The sequence below is a fragment of the Rhinatrema bivittatum genome, chromosome 4, assembly GCF_901001135.1.
Source record: "Rhinatrema bivittatum chromosome 4, aRhiBiv1.1, whole genome shotgun sequence".
Taxonomy (NCBI): domain Eukaryota; kingdom Metazoa; phylum Chordata; class Amphibia; order Gymnophiona; family Rhinatrematidae; genus Rhinatrema; species Rhinatrema bivittatum.
Window position 1 is genome coordinate 237,309,483 of NC_042618.1, and position 16,019 is coordinate 237,325,501.

At 50.9% G+C, this 16,019-nt stretch overlaps 1 protein-coding gene across 2 annotated transcripts in view; it reads right to left on the reverse strand.

Moving 5' to 3' along the window:
- The window catches only part of LOC115090603 (sodium- and chloride-dependent betaine transporter-like), a 368,393-nt gene that overhangs the window by 106,331 nt on the left and 246,043 nt on the right, over nt 1-16,019 (reverse strand). For both annotated transcript variants that reach the window (XM_029599943.1, XM_029599944.1), the window contains exon 9: nt 12,978-13,102. In XM_029599943.1, coding sequence (XP_029455803.1) covers nt 12,978-13,102 — 125 coding nt within the window. The remainder of the gene's footprint in view (nt 1-12,977; nt 13,103-16,019) is intronic.

A 16,019-nucleotide genomic window follows, 5' to 3' on the forward strand; every position in this document is an offset into this window, starting at 1 on the left:
CAGCTTAAAGAAGTCAGATTATTTTACTCCAATACTTAAGTCCCTTCATTGGCTTCCTGTATCTTGTCAAAATAAGTTTAAAATACTTTGGCTGACATTTTATCTTTCCATGCTTTTGGTACCTTATTGCCTTTCCAGGACTCTACATTCCTCTCAAAAGGGTCTCCTCCACTTTAACCTTCTCTCTGTTTCCAGACTGGAATCTACAAGAGAGAGTTCTTTTTCATATCAAGCACCTTTTCTTTGAATGCTTTACTGAAGGACATAAAGGCAGAAACTAATTGTTAGGATTCATGGGTTTCGTGGACCCTTGGCCCGAGGTGAAGGTTGTTACAGCCTGAGGGGAGGAGCTCCACAGGTCCTCACCATCGGGAGGCGTGGTCAGCTGCAGCAGGGAACACAACTGTAGTATAGCGTAGTAACAGAGTCTCTGGAATGATGACGTAGGGGCTGCCCCGAGGAGCGGGGAAGCGCAGAGTCAGTCTTAGCAGCAGTGACGTAGGCTGCCCTGAGGAGCCGGGAAGCGCAGTCAGTCTTGGCAGCAGTGTCGTAGGCTGCCCGAGGAGCGAGGAAGGGCAGAGTCAGTCTTGGCAGTAGTGACATAGGCTGCCCCGAGGAATGGAAGCAAGTCACTCAAGTAGAGATGTAGACACTGCCCCAAGGAATGGGGAAGTGTGGAGCAAGTCACTGGTGTAGAGATGTAGACACTGCCCCAAGGAGCGGGGAAGTGCAGAGCAAGTCGCTGGTGTAGAGACTTAGGCACTGAACTGAGGAGTGGGGAAGTGTGGAGCAAGTCGCCGGTGTAGAGACATAGGCACTGCCCCGAATAGCGGGGAGCACAGAATCAAAGTCTCCGAGGGCAAGGCAGATCCTCCCCAAGGAGCGGGAAGCATAGAGCAGGAGTCTCTGTAAGGCAGTTCTAAGGCAATCCCGAGGAGCCGACGTTCATAACAGTAATTATCTGAAATTTCAAAAATCAATAAAGACCTGGCTATTCTTACAGGCTTTTGATTGCTCACATCTACAGATGGACCTTTAAGAGTATAGAGTTAGCTGTTGCACCATTGCTAACTAGTCACTGATATTCTGTTTGTATTTTATTGTATGCATAGAGTTGATTGTCCCGTAGACGCTGGAGGACGTGAAAGACATTGTGCGCGCACCCAGGAAGGCCGGGAGGAAGCATGGAGGTTGGCGGTGTCCCAGCCACCATGAGAAGTCTCAGGAGGCAGATGGCATGCGGCAGTTCACCTGAAGAGGAGAGCAGGACAGCACATGATGTGAGTTGGGTTGGCCACGGGCGGCCGCGGCCGAAAGTCATAACACTAATTATCTGAAATTTCAAAAAACAATAAAGACCTGGCTATTCTTACAGGCTTTTGATTGCTCACATCTACAGATGGACCTTTAAGAATATAGAGTTAGCTGTTGCACCATTGCTAACTAGTCATTGCTATTCTGTTTGTATTTTATTGTATGCATAGTGTTGATTGTCCCGTAGATGCTGGAGGACGTGAAAGACATTGTGGCGATGGTTCTGTAGGTCCTTGGAAAACACCAAGATGTTGTCAAAGTACACCACCAAGCATTGGTATAACATATCCCTGAAGACCTCGTTCATCAAATTTTGGAAGTTCGCAGGGGCACTGCAAAGGCCAAACGGCATCACAAGGTATTCAAAGTGGCCATCTTGGGTATTAAACGCGGTCTTCCATTCATCGCCTTTGCGGATATGAACCAAATTATAGGCATACCTGAGGTCTAATTTGGAGAAGATCTTCACCCCCTGAAGCCTGTCAAAGAGCTCTGAAATCAAAGGCAATGGTCTCGTTCAGGCCCCAGTAGTCGATGCAGGGACGGAGCGAGCCGTCTTTTTTCCCTACAAAGAAAAAGCCCGCTCCAGCGGGAGACTTGGAGAGTCGAATGAACCCTTTAGCCAGGTTCTTGCGGATGTACTCTGACATGGCCTGAGTCTCTGAGAGTGACAATGGGTAGATCCTAAAAGGAGGAGGTTCCATGTTAGGCAACACGTTGATTGCGCAATCATAGTAAAGATGTGGGGGCAAATTGTCTGCAGCCTTCTTGGAGAACACGTCAGCAGATGATGAGTATTGCGGAGGAAGGCCAGGAGGTGAAAGCAAAGAGGTCAGGCAAGGCAGAGGCGGGACGGACTCCAGACAGTTGGTGTGATACGTGGAGCCCCAGCAGGAAAGTTGTAAAGTGGCCCAGTCAAACTGCGGGGTATGCTGTTGTAACCATGGCAGTCCAAGGACCATTGGATGTATGACTTTGCCAGAATGTGGAAGGAAATGGACTCCACGTGCAGTGATCCCATGCAGAGCAGGATAGGAGCAGTGGTGTGAGTGACCGCACCAGCTAGTGGTTCTCCGTGGATGTACGAGAGAAGTAAAGGCACTGGGGAGCAGATGGTGGGAATCCGGAGATGCTTAGTCAGTTGTTTAAGGATAATGTTCCCACCAGCCCCAGAGTCCACTAAGGTCAGGCTATGGAACTCCTGGTTATCCAGCTTAATGGAGAAGAGTAATGTCAATGGAGGAGAATGCGAAGTCAGGCCTAGGAGCAGTCCTCCTGCTGAACCTAGGCCTGGGAGTTTCCTGGACAGATAGGGCATGTGGCTATGGCATGTCAGGGTTGGCCGCAATATAAGCAGAGACTCGATTGCTGGCGGCGGCAGCTTTCCGGGCCGGAGAGAGTCTGCTCCGGCCCATTTGCATAGGCTCATCTTCAGTTTTGCTCGGAAGCACGTTCAGCTTGGGTGAAGACAAGCGTTGAATTTGGGACGAGCTTGACGTAGATCTTTTGGACGCTCTAGACTCCTGCAAGCGCTCCTGCAGCCGGTGGTCAATGCGACCTGCAAGGTCTATCAAAGAGTCCAGGTGTTGCATCCGTCGGTCTCAGACGGCTTCAACCTCTGTGCCTCACCTTTCTTCCTGCTCTCTCCAATGGCCTTGGGAGGATGGCTGCTGCCGCATCTTCATGCCACTCCCTTCGGCGTCTCCGGAGCGGCAATGGCAAGCCTATCCGCCATGTTTCTTCTGAGGGCCTCCTAGCGTGCGCACGCCACCCACGTCTTTATCCACGTCATGGTGGGAACCTCGGGGGCGTCCCCCTCGAGTGATGTCACGCCATCTGGGTATTTAGTCTGCCTTTCGTTTGCTAACAATTTGAGTTAGCAAGGATTGGAATGCCTCCGGTCTAAGCTACTCTGCCGCTTCTGTGCTACCGCTGGAAGCTCTCTCTGCCCTTCGGGGTTATTCATCTAACCTGGGTACCTGCTCCTCAGGGGCCCTATGCTTTCTTTCAGGTGCCTATCTGGAATACCAGGTACTCACTCCTCGAGGGCCTGCTCTCCCTGCCTTGGTGCCTGCAATCCAACTACTTCTGCCTGCAGGGATCTCCATCAATACAGCTACCAACTTAGTGAGTAATCTAACCTTTGTCAGTCTGTCTCATCTACAGCTCAGCACTGGGAACCTGCATCCGGAACTCCCTTTACTACCGTGTGCTGCTAACATCTACTATTGTGGGACGGGTCTCCTCTGCCGAGGGCCCCTGGACTGCTTCTACTGGATCACCTCACTACTGCCACCTCTGGTGGTATCATTCAACTGTATAATAAAGACAAATCTGTGTTTGTGTGTCTCGAGTCTAGCCTAGTACTGCGGTTCCTCACGGGGCTCCTCCCCGTGGGAGTGGCCATCACCGCAGTACTCAAGAATTCACTCCAACACCTCAAAACCATAACACCAGGGATGCAGGCAGTTCCCAAGCCACCAACTCGTCTTTGATCTGGGAACTCAGTCCCTCAAGAAAAATGGGCCATAAGCCATCTGAGTCCCAATGAAGTTCTGACAACAAAGTCCTGAATTCAATGACGTAGTCATTTAATGGCCGGGTGCTCTGTTGAAGGTGGAGAAGAGAGGATCCGGAAGTGGATCTTCTGCCAGGATTTTCAAAGACAAAGTGGAATAGGGCAAGAAACCTGGGCAGGTCACGAAGGACTGGCTCTGCACGTTCCCAGAGGGGTGATGCCCAGGCCAAGGCCTTACCATCCAGGAGGGAAAGGATGTTGGTAGTCTTGGTAATCACACCTGGGAAATAAGCTGTTTGTAGGCAGAAGAGCATATTACACTGATTTAGGAACCCCCTGCACATAAGAGGATTCCCAGAAAAACGTGGAGGTGCCGGCAAGGGCACGGTAGGCCGAGGAACCGGCATAAAGGTGGGAGATGTCGTGGTAGTAATCACTGCGGCGTCTAAACGAGTGCTCAAATTATCAATGGCTGCTGCCAGCATTTCCAGGAACTTTTGTTGCTCACTGATTCGTTGTGCCAGGCCCGGGATGGCCTGGATAGTTGAGATCTCTGCCGGGTCCATGGACTTGGTAATTCATTAGGATTTGTGGGTTTTGTGGACCCTTGGCCCAAGGTGAAGGCTGTTACAGCCTGAGAGGAGGAGCCCCACAGGTCCTTACCGTCGGGAGGCGTGGTCAGCTGCAGCAGGGAACACAACTGTAGTATAGCGTAGTAACAGAGTCTCTGGTATGATGATGTAGGGACTGCCCAAGGAGCGGGGAAGCTCAGAGTCAGTTTAAGCAGCAGTGACGTAGGCTGCCCTGAGGAGCTGGGAAGTGTGGGGCAAGTCGCTGGTGTAGAGACGTAGACACTGCCGCGAGGAAGTGTGGAGCACAGCAAAAGTAACTGAGAAAAGGCTTTGTATTCAACAGAGATAGAGGATCAGGAATTTAAGTTTAAGCATCTATATATTTCTGCAGAGATAGGGCACACAAATAGAAAATCAGAAACACATACTTGGTATATATTATTCCTGTGGAATTGTAATTCTGTTATGGACAGTTGCTTAGTCTGGGTTCCATTATCCCAGAAATGCTTAAAGAAGTGCTTGGCATAGATATGTGAAATATGACATTATAATTCTGTAAATACTTTGTGCAAATATTTCTTAAAATATGCTGTGGAAACGAGCAGTAATTCCCACAGGCCTGGAGGCATAAACTAATCTGATTCCAGCCTTTCTTAAAACACCTACCTTTATTATAGTTTCACAATCATACAACAGTAGACTATCTTCCCTTCAGAAAATTATACTCTCTTTACTTACAGTTCAGTACTGCTTCCCTCAGTACTCACAGTTTAGCTTTGTCTCAGCTCAGTGTTTGGATAGTTACGTTACAGGAACTGCCTTCCTCCTGGAGATCTGGGCCTGGTCTGGTTATCCCCACCTGGATCCCAGCTCTTATTCCCCAGTCTCTGGTTATGCCCTCTGAGCCCCACCTGCCCCGCAGGATCCCGCCCAAGGAGCATACTCTCCTTAAGGAATTTAAGGTGGACTAGGCATCTAACCTGGACCTGCACAGGTAAATAGGGGGAACACTAGGGGCACCGCCTCACATACCCCTCCCCTCTTGGACCCGTCAGGCTAAGTGTCCCTACTCCCTTCAGGATTCCATCCAGGAGAGTCCAAGACATCCCATTCCCCTCCCTTTAGCTTCCCACCAGCTACACTTGGGAATGGTAACCTAGTGACATGCTCACCCCCCATCTCTTAGGGTTATCCTCAACAGCATCATGACCACCATCCAGTGTGCTGTTTGTGCAGAGCACATCCACAGTCCTTTAACTGAGTCATTTGCTGGCTCCAGGTTTGAATTCCATCTCGATAGAGCTTTATGGACTGACTGAGGAACTTCAAGTTCTGGTTCCTCTATAACCAACTACACCTGCTTCTTGGCATCTGGTATCTCTGATGTAGAGCCCCTTATTGACTCCTCCACAGCCTCACTCGTTGGGGTCTCTACAGCGCCATCCTCTGAGCTCTCTGTGGACTCTTCCTCTGGGTCCTCCGCAGTGCCTCCCTCTGGGATCTCCGCAGTTTCCTCCTCTGTACGCTCTGCAGCGCCTCCCCTGGGCTCTCTGCAGTTTCCTTGTCTATAAATTCTGCAGCGCCACCCTCTGAGCTCTCTGCAGTTTCTACATCTGTATACTCTGGCCACTCGCCCATGCCGGTTGCTGGCTCCTCTACAGCCTAACTTTCTGGGGTCTCCGCAGTGCCACTCTCTGGGTTCTCCACGGCAACTCTTGCTTGCCTTTCTTTGCCCTCTCTCTCTGGGCTTCTCACAGTGTTTGTCTCTGGACTTCCGGTAATGTTTGGACATCCTACAGAATCTTCCTAGGAACCTCCTGAAGCGCCGACTTCCAACTTCTCAATACTGCTCCCTCCTGGGAGTCTGTTTTGCCCTCCCTAGGGCTCTCTGTGACCTCTCTCTCTCTGGGTACTTCATAGCCTCCTTCTCTGCACCTCACAGGAGCAGTCTCCGAACTCCCGGTAGTGTTCCAGATGGCCCTACAAGGTCTTCCTCAAGACCACCTGTAGGGCCATCCTCTGTCCAATCAGTGTTGCAGCCTGCTTGCCACTTTGTAGTGCCCCCCTTCTGGGTACTCTGTGTCACCACTTCTTGACAAGGCCATGATGCTCCACTCCAAATAGAATTTGACCATGTCCAGTGTGCTTCCTGGTTCAGTTTTTTACTCAGCCCAGGCCAGCTGACTCCTTGTAAGTTCTTTTTTAAATTCCTCCCGCCCTCCCTCCTTTAGACTCTGGATCAGGTGATTGCCACCTTCCATCAGTCATGTTCTCAGACTGCTACATTCTGGTTTCCATTCACCATACTCATAGCCCACTCTGGCAGCTTTTCCACGGCCTCGCCCTGTTCAGCACAGCCCTGCTGCACCAGTGTTCCTTCCTCTTTTCTTTTTTCAAGGCAAAAAATGATTTAAAAAACATGCATAACCGGCAATTAACTAAATCACTTTTAATCCCTATCTACCTCCAGCCGCACTTCTCCCATTAGTTGGTACAAACCTACCACTTCCTGGCTGTCCCTCCAACCAGGCCCACTCACAGTTTCCTCTCTACCTGAAACTTTTTAAATTTGTTTTTTTTCCTTCAGTGTAGCTTCTGAGCTTTCACAAGCCATGATGCTCTGTGCACCCCTGGGCTCTGTACTTTGTTTTAGAGCCACAGGCCCCCTCTGTTCTGTACCATACTTAGAACCACAGGTAATCTTCACAACTCTCTGTGCTCCTAACACACTCTTTCTTGGAGACTGGGGTTTTTTCTGGTAAAGTTCTAGAAAAATCCCATGTATGACACCATATGTGGGAACACACGGTGATTCCCACAGGCCTGGAGGCATAAACTAGTCTGATTACAGCCTTTCTTCAAACACTTATCTTTATTATAGCTTCACAATCACACAAAAGTAGACTCTCTTCCCTTCAGAACTTACAGTTCAGTATTGCATCCCTTAGAATTCACAGTTCAGCTTCGGCTCAGCTCAGTGTGTGGACAATGATATGTTACAGGAACTGCCTTCTTCCTGGAGACCTGGGCCTGGTCTGGTTATTCCCACCTGGATCCCAGCTCTTATTCCCCAGTCATTGGTTATGCCCTCTGAGCCCCATAGAGCATACTCTCCTTAAGGAATTTAAAGTGGACCAGGCATCTAGCCTGGTCTTGCGCAGGTAAATAGAACACTAGGGGCACTGTCTCACATATGCATATCCCTGAAAGTATTCGCTATAGACTTTAATGGGAGAATTTCCAAAAAACAAAACTTGAAGAATGTCAAATTTAAATATTTTCACAAGATTTCTACATTTCATTTTTTTTAAAGAAAGGTATTTGCAAATGCAATAAAAAGGAAGATTCTACATTGTTTTGACAAGTTTTTTTTCAATTAAATTCACCTTTACATATACATATTATTAACTAAGGGACTATCTTAGCCTTTGTTCCGTATGCAATAATCTATACAAAATGGGCCTATCTTTGTCTCTGGGTTTAATATCCAACATGGAAGTGCTGAAATTTTGTCCTGTATTTCCAACTATTTTTGTAGTAGAAACAAAATGTGTCTTATTCAACAAAAATGTTATTGCATCATCTCCCTTGCAGTTTATGTTACGCTTGGGCTCCGGTCAGGAGTCGTGAACACCACCCAGCAGGGTGGCTCCAGGTGGAGAGAGTCAGGAATGGCTAGAAACAGTGTCTGGTTCCAGGCTGGGTCAGGGCAGACAGCAAGTAGCAGTGTCTGGGTCCAGGCTGGGTCAGGGCAGGCGGCAAGTAGCAGTGTCTGGGTCTAGGCTGGGTCAGGGCAGGCGGCAAGTAGCAGTGTCTGGGTTCAGGCTGGGTCAGGGCAGGCGGCAAGTAGCAGTGTCTGGGTCTAGGCTGGGTCAGGGCAGGCGGCAAGTAGCAGTGTCTGGGTTCAGGCTGGGTCAGGGCAAGGCAGGTCAGAAGGCCCGTAGGCCACACACACACTGAAGGCCCGTAGGCCACACACAGTAAGCAGGGCAAGGCAGGTCAGAAGGCCCGTAGGCCACACACACACAGAAGGCCCGTAGGCCACACACCGTAAGCAAGGCAAGGCAGAGAAGGCCCGTAGGCCACACACACACAGAAGGCCCGAAGGCCACACACCATAAGCAGGGCAAGGCAGAGAAGGCCCGTAGGCCACACACACACAGAAGGCCCGTAGGCCACACACCGTAAGCAGGGCAAGGCAGGTCAGAAGGCCCGTAGGCCACACACACACAGAAGGCCTGTAGGCCACACAAGGCAAGGCAAGGAATAAGGCCCGAAGGCCGCGCAAGGCAAGGCAAGGAATAAGGCCCGAAGGCCGCGCAAGGCAAGGCAAGGAATAAGGCCCGAAGGCTGCGCAAAGCAAGGCAAGGCAAGGAATAAGGCCCGAAGGCCGCGCAAGGCAAGGCAAGGAATAAGGCCCGAAGGCCGCTCAAGGCAAGGCAAGGCAAGGCAAGGCATGGCATGGCATGGCATGGCATAAGGCCCGAAGGCCGCGCAAGGCAAGGGAAGGTCCAGGGACCAAATGCACAGCAAGCAAGGAAGGCTAGAGCAGGGAGCCCAGGCGAGCTCGATGCCGAAGCACTGAGGGAACTGTCAGGCAGGGTTATAAGGGACAGCCCAGAACATAGAGAGGAGAAGGGAGATGGACTGGGCCTGTCAGGAGATCCAGCTCTAGAGGGACCCCTGGTGGTGAGGCGTTTGCACAGCAGCCATAGCCGTAACAGTACCCCCCCTCAAGGCCTCCCCCTCCTCCTGGATCCCATCTGTGCAGGAGGTAATCAATAATAACGTGAGACCACTCCGGGGGTGATGCGGCAGGTTCAACTCCTTCCCGAGGCAGTAAGGCAGTCCATAACCCCACCTGGGGCAGCAAAATAGTCCATAACCCCTCCTGGGACAAGGTGGCAGGGTTAGACCCCTCCTGGGGTAGCAGAGGCGGTGCAGATTTCCATAACCCCTCCTGGGGTGACAAGGGGAACACAAACCCCACCTGGGGCAGAGAAATAGTCCGTAACCCTTCTTGAGGTGACAGTAGGGCCGGTCCGGACCCTTCCAAGGTCGGCATCAGGACCGGTACAGACCCCTCCAAGGGCGGCAGCTGGACCAGTACAGCAGGCTCAGATAGTTGAGTAACAAAGTCAGTTGGCAGGCCCGGTTCGGACCCCTCCGGGTGCAGCAGCAGGACCGGTACGGACCCCTCCAGGGGCGGCAGCAAGACCGGTACGGACCCCTCCAGGGGCGGCAGCAAGACCGGTACGGACCCCTCCCGGGGAGGCAGCAAGACCGGTACGGACCCTTCCCGGGGCGGCGGCTGGGCCGGTACGGACCCCTCCAGGGGCGGCAGCTGGGCCGGTACAGCAGGCTCAGATAGTTGAGTAACAAAGTCAGTTGGCAGGCCCGGTTCGGACCCCTCCGGGGGCAGCAGCAGGGCCGGTACGGACTCCTCTCGGGGAGGCAGCTGGACCGGTATGGACCCCTCCAGGGGCGGCAGCTGGACCGGTACAGCAGGCTCAGATAGTTGAGTAACAAAGTCTGTTGGCAGGCCCGGTTCGGACCCCTCCGGGGGCGGCAGCAGGGCCGGTATGGACCCCTCCAGGGGTGGCAGCAGGACCGGTTCAGCAGACTCAGATGGCTGAGTCAGGAAGTCTGTCAATAGGACTGGTTTGGACCCCTCCGGGGACGGCAGCAGGCCCGGTTCGGACCCCTCCAGGGACGGCAGCAGGACCGGCTCAAACCCTTCCGGGGGCGGCAGCAGGACCGGTTCGGACCCCTCCGAGGACGGCAGCAGGACCGGTTCGGACCCCTCCGAGGACGGCAGCAGGACCGGTTCGGCAGGCTCAGATGGCTGAGTCAGAAAGTCTGTCAGTAGGACCGGTTCGGATCCCTCCAGGGGCGGCAGCAGGACCGGTTCGAGCCCCTCCAGGGGCGGCAGCAGGACCGGATCAGCAGGCTCAGATGGCTGAGTCAGAAAGTCTGTCAGTAGGACCGGTTCGGACCCCTCCAGGGGCGGCAGCAGGACCGGTTCGAGCCCCTCCAGGGGCGGCAGCAGAACCGGTTCGAGCCCCTCCAGGGGCGGCAGCAGGACCGGATCAGCAGGCTCAGATGGCTGAGTCAGAAAGTCTGTCAGCAGGACCGGTGCGGACCCCTCCGAGGACGGCAGCAGGGCCGGTTCGGACCCCTCCGGGGATGACACAGCAGACTCAGGCTCTACTCGGGGTAGTGCAGGAGACTCGGACCCCTCTTGGGGCGAAACAGCAGGCCCAGACTCTTCTTGGGGTTGTGCAGCAGGTTCAGATGGCAGAGTAGCAAGGTTAGAAGTAGTGCGCATGGAAGACACAGATTGTACTGCCGTGGGCTTGATACCTCGAGCCAAAGTCTGACGCTCCTGATTTTGTTTCTGGAGGAGCAGTTTAGAGAAGACACAGGCAGTTCTAGGACGTCTAGGGAAGGTGCTCGTTAGTGTCCACTTGGCAGCTGTGGGAAGCAGAGCCCTGCTAGAGTTAATTACTTCCCTCTGCTTCTGTTTCTGGTGCTCTAGCGTGGAAGTTATCGAAGGCTTCTTAACCCGGTGAGTTCTGAGATTTTCAGAGCAAGTTTTTTCCAGTGTCCAGAGATGAAGTGCTAGAATGCTTAATCCATAAACTGTTACATGAAATAATGTTGTTAACTGGGCCAGAAGCTGAACGCACGGTAGTAGAGCTGACTGTTCTCCCTAATGAAGCAGCTGGTCCTGTAGCTGAACAACAGGGGCACGGTTTGCCTGGTGGTAATAGGCTGGGAATACATGAACATTTCCACCATCCTGGCTTTGGAGTAGAACAGTTTAAACACTCTTGGTAGACAGAGACATTTCTCTTATTGCAGTTACTGCATGTCCAGTGTTCCTGACCAGCAAGTTGACAGGCTAGGCAGTTCTGATAGCTTGGGTAATTCAAGGTCTGACAGGAATTGCAGGTATAAAACTTTGAAGAAGGAGGCATCTTGTAATAGTGAAAAAGTTGACTCACCGGTTTAGCACACAGACCTATCTCTTCCCCTGGAAATTGGTGGCTTCGGCATACTGTTACGCTTGGGCTCCGGTCAGGAGTCGTTAACACCACCCAGCAGGGTGGCTCCAGGTGGAGAGAGACAGGAATGGCTAGAAACAGTGTCTGGTTCCAGGCTGGGTCAGGGCAGGCAGCAAGTAGCAGTGTCTGGGTCCAGGCTGGGTCAGGGCAGGCGGCAAGTAGCAGTGTCTGGGTCTAGGCTGGGTCAGGGCAGGCGGCAAGTAGCAGTGTCTGGGTTCAGGCTGGGTCAGGGCAGGCGGCAAGTAGCAGTGTCTGGGTTCAGGCTGGGTCAGGGCAGGCGGCAAGTAGCAGTGTCTGGGTCTAGGCTGGGTCAGGGCAGGCGGCAAGTAGCAGTGTCTGGGTTCAGGCTGGGTCAGGGCAAGGCAGGTCAGAAGGCCCGTAGGCCACACACACACAGAAGACCCGTAGGCCACACACAGTAAGCAGGGCAAGGCAGGTCAGAAGGCCCGTAGGCCACACAGACACAGAAGGCCCGTAGGCCACACACCGTAAGCAAGGCAAGGCAGAGAAGGCCCGTAGGCCACACACAGAAGGCCTGTAGGCCACACACCGTAAGCAGGGCAAGGCAGAGAAGGCCCGTAGACCACACACACACAGAAGGCCCGTAGGCCACACACCGTAAGCAGGGCAAGGCAGGTCAGAAGGCCCGTAGGCCACACACACACAGAAGGCCTGTAGGCCACACAAGGCAAGGCAAGGAATAAGGCCCGAAGGCCGCGCAAGGCAAGGCAAGGCAAGGCAAGGAATAAGGCCCGAAGGCCGCGCAAGGCAAGGCAAGGCAAGGAATAAGGCCCGAAGGCCGCGCAAGGCAAGGGAAGGTCCAGGGACCAAATGCACAGCAAGCAAGGAAGGCTAGAGCAGGGAGCCCAGGCGAGCTCGATGCCGAAGCACTGAGGGAACTGTCAGGCAGGGTTATAAGGGACAGCCCAGAACATAGAGAGGAGAAGGGAGATGGACTGGGCCTGTCAGGAGATCCAGCTCTAGAGGGACCCCTGGTGGTGAGGCGGTTGCACAGCAGCCATAGCCGTAACAGTTTAATGTATCTGCTTTATATAAACAAGCAGATAGGCTTTGATGCAGTTTGTGAGTCCTTTTTATCTGTGACTTTGCACCAGATTTCAAAGGTGAAAATTAGTGCGGGTATGGAATTTTGTACTTGTTTTTTGCGTTAGATTTTTCATGGAAAATAATGCATGTCCATCTGAAAATCCAATTTACATGTGTTATTTACCAATCCCACCTAAAAGACACCCCTAGAACCGCTTCCCCCAAAATATAATTAAAAGTACACATGGTGTAGAACACTGCACATAATTTTAGGGGGATTGAATGAATGCATTCAGAATTTATGCTAGGAAATTGCTATTTACCCATGTATATGGCAATGAAAATTGCCCTTTATTGGCAGAGATAGGAATAGCAAGGCACTATAAGCACAGCTGGGAAAGATGAAACAAAGGATATAACAGCAATTTAAAAAGGTGGGCACTTGGCCCCAAAACCTACCTGATTGGGCCACTTCCATTATGGACACTTTCTGCTCATTGGCCATGAAGCCCAGCACTGAGAAGATGGCAAAACCAGCAAAAATGCCTGTTAGGGAGTCTACTATACAGATGACAATGCAGTCTCTAGGGACAAAAAAGACCAGAAAGGGAGCTCATGACCTGTAGAATATTCAATCAAATGACTCAACATCCTCATGAGGGTCATCAGAGCTCACAGCTAAAGTTACCATATTTCTAGTTCCCAAATGGAGGACACTACTGAAGGAGAGAGCTGGGAGGTAAGCAGTTACTTCTTCTGTTCATACTTTTATTATTGAATATTTAAATAAATCAGGACATATGCATCTTGGAATGAGTGGGCAGAAAGCAAAATTGCTTACCTGTAATAGGTGTTATCCCAGGACAGCAGGATGTAGTCCTCATATATGGGTGTATTCACTGGACGGAGCCCTATCATGGAAACTTTCTGTCAAAGTTTCTAGAAACTTTTGACTGGCACACTGAGCCCACTGAGCATGCCCAGCATGCCATTATCCCTCGAGCCACAGGGGTCTCCCTTCAGTCTCGTTTGTAGCAATAAGTGTAAGTGAAAAAAATAACATAGTAAAACGTTTTGGACCCAACTCCGCTGGGTGGTGGGTGGGTTTTGTGAGGACTATATCCTGCTGTCTTGGGATAACACCTATTACAGGTACGCAATTTTGCTTTATCCCAGGACAAGCAGGATGATAGTCCTCACATATGGGTGATTAGCAAGCTACAGGCTGAGTCATCTTTGTTTTGGACCAACAGCGTACAACTTGTACAACAGGCACAACAACTGTTGTACTGTTGGAAATAATGAGACAGCCGGAAATCACAGCAGGTTGGATGTGGAAGGAGTTGGAATTATACTGGAAATAAGTTCTTTAAGACAGATTGTCCAAAGGCTGAATCTTGTCATCCTTCCTTGTCCAGGCAGTAATGAGCTGCATATGTATGAAGAGAGCTCCATGTTGCAGCTTTGCAGATGTTAGCGATCGGTACTGACGATAGTGTGCTACTGAGATTGCCATTGCTCTAACTGAATGCGCCTTTACTCATCCCTGGAGAGAAAGGCCTGCTTTCTCTTAGCAGAAATCTATACAATCTGCTAGCCAGTTGGAGAGGGTTTGTTTGCCCACTGCCATACCCGGTTTGTTTTTGTCAAAAGAAACAAAGAGCTGGGTGGATTTCCTATGGACTCTAGTGCGGTCTAGATAACAGTTTACATGTTTACAGTCCAAGGTGTGTAATATTCTTTCGCCTTGGTGAGAATGAGGTCTCGGAAAGAATGTGGGTAAATTTACAGATTGATTCAAGTGGAAATCTGTAACCACCCTGGGAAGGAATTTAGGGTGAGTACGGAGGACCACTCGGTCATGTAGGAACCTGGTATAGGGTGAGTATGTTACAAGTGCTTGTAACTCACTAACTCTTCTGGCAAATGTAATAACTACTAGGAAGAGAACTTTCCATGTAAGAAATTTAACATCGCAGGAATCTATGGGTTCAAAAGGAGAATGCACGAGCCTTGCTAGGACTACATTAAGGTTCCATTCTGTGTCTGGTGGCCACAAAGGGGGTTTAAGTTGAATTAAACCTCTCATAAACCTACTGACAAGGGGTTGCGCTGATATTGGGGCATCCCCTACTCCCTTGTGGTAAGCTAAGATTGCACTCAGATGTACCCTTACCGACGAAGTCTGGAGACCAGAGTCAGAAAAGTGCCAGAGATAGTCTAATAAAGATGATATGGGACAGGAAAAGGCGTCAATACTTTTCTGTGTGAACCACGTGGTGAATCTTTTCCACTTGCAACGATAGGATTTTTGTGTGGAAGGTTTTCGTGAAGCTACAAGCACTTGAGATACATTAGTTGAAAGATTTAGTGGTTGAAGGATCAAGCTTTCAACATCCAGGCTGTGAGGGATAGGGATTGAAGGTTGGGGTGGCACAACCTGCCCTGCTCCTGAATTATGAGAGTGGGTGCTGTGCCCAGGCGAATTGGTTCCCTGATCGAGAGGTCGAGGAGTATGGGAAACCATACTTGTTGAGGCCAATACGGGGCTAGGAGTATCATTGACCCTTTGTCCTGTTGTAGCTTCACTAGAGTTTTGCTAATTAACGGTTTCAGGGGATACGCGCATAGAAGACCTGAGTTCCAGGGGCGAGCAAAGGCTCCTTAGTTAACTGTTTTTTCTGTTTGTGCAGGAGGCAGAATCTGTCCACTTTGTGATTCAGCTCAGATGTAAAGAGTTCTATTGTTGGTTGACCCCAATGTTGGAATATCTTGGTCGCTACTAAATGATCCAGGGACCACTCATGGGGTTAGAACTGACGACTGAGGTGGTCTGCAACTATGTTGTGTATGCCTGCCAGATAAGTGGCCTGGAGAAACATGGAATGTGTCAGGGCCCAGTCCCAAATTTGTGCTGCTTCTTGGCAAAGGAGATAAGAGCCCGTACCCCCTTGTTTGTTTAGGTACCACATGGCAACTGTGTTGTCTGTTTGTATTAGAACAGTCTTATGTGAAAGGCAGTCCTTGAATGCATAAAGAGCATAACGTATAGCTCGAAGCTCCAGGAAGTTGATTTGAAATGTTGCTTCGAGGCTTGTCGAAATACCTTGAGTTTGAAGATTGTTGATATGCACTCCCCATCCTAAGGTGGATGCATCTGTAGTCAAGGTTACTTGAGGAATTGGTTGCTGGAAAGGTAGGCCAGTGAGCAAATTGTTTGTGTTTGTCCACCAAAGGAGAGATGAATGCAACTGGTGGGTTATTCGAATTGGAAATGAAAGTGGTTGAATGGCTTGGAACCACAGTGATCTCAATGTCCATTATGTTATTCTCATGGCTAATCTGGCCATAGGAGTGACGTGGACTGTGGAAGCCATGTGGCCTAACAGAGTAAGGAACTGATGGGCTGTCGCCGTTTGCTTTGCATGCAGAGATTTCCCTAACTTGGAGAGCGTGTCTACGCGATCTTTAGATAGGAATGCTTTTGACACGGTGGTGTTC